Genomic DNA, 2,780 nt, shown 5'->3' with positions numbered 1-2,780 from the left:
GTCTTGTCTTCTATAGACGTTAGTCAACTAGCTCTACTTTCCAGTTTAGTGTGTCTTGTTTTCTATAGTCGTTAGTCAACAAGCCCTACTTTCCAGTTTAGTGTGTCTTGTTTTCTATAGTCGTTAGTCAACAAGCCCTACTTTCCAGTATAGTGTGTCTTGTCTTCTATAGACGTTAGTCAACAAGCCCTACTTTCCAGTATAGTGTGTCTTGTCTTCTATAGACGTTAGTCAACTAGCCCTATTTTCCAGTTCAGTGTGTCTTGTCTTCTATAGACGTTAGTCAACTAGCTTTACTTTCCAGTATAGTGTGTCTTGTCTTCTATAGACGTTAGTCAACAAGCCCTACTTTCCAGTATAGTGTGTCTTGTCTTCTATAGACGTTAGTCAACTAGCTTTACTTTCCAGTTTAGTGTGTCGCATATTTTATAACTGTCACTGTCAGCTAGCTCCACTATTCAATTGAGTTTTGTGAACAAGTACAAACCTGGGTTAGGACTAGATGTGGTTGTTTTGTCTTCCAAGATGTAACTCTGTCTTTTTCAGGCCACACTTGAAGCCGGTTGTATTGGTCGTCTGAATACGCTGGGGAAATACTGCGGCTTTTCTCTATTGATGTATATGTTTGACTTCGATGATGAGGCGAAAGAAAAGCTTCTTTTCCAAGTGAAGAAGACGAACTACTTTGTTTTAAGGACTCAGCAGATAACCCACTTTCCTGTTTTAATAACTCAGCAGATAACCCATTTTCCTGTTTTAAGAACTCAGCAGATAACCCAATTTCCTGTTTTAAGGACTCAGCAGGTAAGCTACTTTCCTGTTTTAAGAACTCAGCAGGTAAGCTACTTTCCTGTTTTAAGGACTCAGCAGGTAAGTTACTTTCCTGTTTTAAGGACTCAGCAGGTAAGTTACTTTCCTGTTTTAAGAACTCAGCAGGTAAGCTACTTTCCTGTTTTAAGTACTCAGCAGCTAACCCACTTTCATGTTTTAAATTCCCTAGCGAAAGTTCACCGGCTCGCGCTAAAGAATTAGGAGAGCAACTACTGGTCCGAGATATATTTTTATCGAAGAAGTCAGAAGAGAGCCAGAAGTGGTGTTGTGGGATTACAGATAAGAAGCTTCTGTTGTTTGTTAAAGTGTAGGAAGACACACTGCTGCCACCTAGAGGCTCGTTCCTGACGACTTCTCGAAGCTCTATACACTGAGTTGTGTTGTTATTCAGAGAGAGGGAAGACTGGGTACTAAACAAGACGTCTGATGGCTGGTCATGATCACTTGTGATTTCAGAAGTCTTGTGACTACAGTCTCCTTCAGACCTTGAGGTTCTGTTCACAGGGGAATAGCTAGATGTGTTAAAATCCAGTGGATTCATTTCTTTTTGCGTAAAAGGAACATCGATGTAAACGCTGGCGAGATGGTCAGCTGAGGTGACAAGAGCATTCTTTACTTTCTGTGGGGTAGAAAGAAAATTATATGTTGACGTTTTGGCCGTAAAGGTTCTGGTACTAAAGTAGTGACATACACATACACACGATCAGTGGCGCTCACTGGATAAATCAGCAATGAAAAATGATGACGTTGCTAGTATTACCAGACGTACGTATATGAAACGTTGCCAATATTACAAGATGCGTGTTCGAAACGTTGCTCATAAATAATTATAGATCAAATCTATTAAATATTCTTCGCAGAAAAACAGAAAAAAATATATATTGAAGCATCGAGAACTATTATTAGAAACATGAAATAAGTGAGGTTTTATTGATTTTTTTTGGAAACTCGTCTATTTAGGCTTAGCTATAGTTAAGTTTAGGCTTAACACCACTGAAAATCAAATTAGTTTAGTACGCAAGTTAGGTTTAGCTACAGTAAAGTTTAGGCTTAAAACAAGAACAAAATGAAACACAAGTACACCACAAACAATATTTTATGTTTGTTTAATAAGTAAGTTAGGCTTATAAATAATTAGGTTTAGACTTCGAAACATAAACAAAACCTAGTAAAATGCAATATACTACAAAAACAAATTATATTTAGCATCAAACATAAGTTTAAAAACCACAATTACAGTCTTTTTTTCTACATGTTTATTAAAAACTTTTGTTCTGATTATACGGAGTTTATATAAAAGATCTAAGAAAGGTTCTTTTTTATTTGGTTCAAAAGTAAGAAATCTGACGTCATAATTGTAATTACATCTTAGTAAATTCAATAAAACAGCGAAGGAGAAACACGTACCAATGGCTGCTCAACTGGTATGTATAAACCATTGGTGTGACTCATAGAAGAAAATCGATTGATACAATCTCGAACTGATGGTTCTACAGAAGGACATGGTGACCCTTTGGGGGTGGAAGCTGTGTGGGTGATGACTGGTGGAGGGAACTTGGTATACATAGAACTGTGAACCAGCTTCATCTTGTCTAGGGAAGAAAAGTTATGTTTATTACTCGTATCATCTGACAAACAAAGTGTTGTATTAAACACACTAGTGTGTAAAGTTTTAACAAACTAACCTTTCTCGTGACAGTTCTTTATTTCAGGCCCTAGCGGTTTTGGTTTGTTACCCTGACTGGCCCTTCTATGGTGTTTCCGAGCTGTTGAGAGATCCTGGCTACCACGTGGTGTTTTGTCATTGCTTTGTTTTCTGTCATCCTGTTTATAACAAACAGACACTCATGTGAAAAAACGTGTTACATTCCAGTATTAGACTCACGTGAAACGCGTTACATTCCAGTACTACACTCACTTGAAACGCTTTACATTCCAGTACTAGACTC

At 37.7% G+C, this 2,780-nt stretch overlaps 1 protein-coding gene across 1 annotated transcript; it reads right to left on the bottom strand.

Annotated features, from left to right (window-relative positions):
* Positions 1 to 6: 6 nt before the first annotated feature.
* Positions 7 to 2,655, bottom strand: LOC111084194 (the record flags this gene model as incomplete). The annotated part of the gene is made up of 3 exons (XM_022380970.1): positions 7 to 1,450; positions 2,239 to 2,423; positions 2,517 to 2,655. Coding segments are annotated over 3 exons (1,320 nt in total), but the record flags the coding sequence as incomplete, so codon positions are not given.
* Between the last annotated feature and the right edge of the window lie 125 nt (positions 2,656 to 2,780).

This window comes from Limulus polyphemus, unplaced genomic scaffold (assembly GCF_000517525.1).
Source record: "Limulus polyphemus unplaced genomic scaffold, Limulus_polyphemus-2.1.2 Scaffold14524, whole genome shotgun sequence".
Lineage (NCBI taxonomy): Eukaryota > Metazoa > Arthropoda > Merostomata > Xiphosura > Limulidae > Limulus > Limulus polyphemus.
The sequence above is the reverse complement of the archived record's forward strand: the minus strand, read 5'-3'. Positions and strand labels throughout refer to the sequence as shown.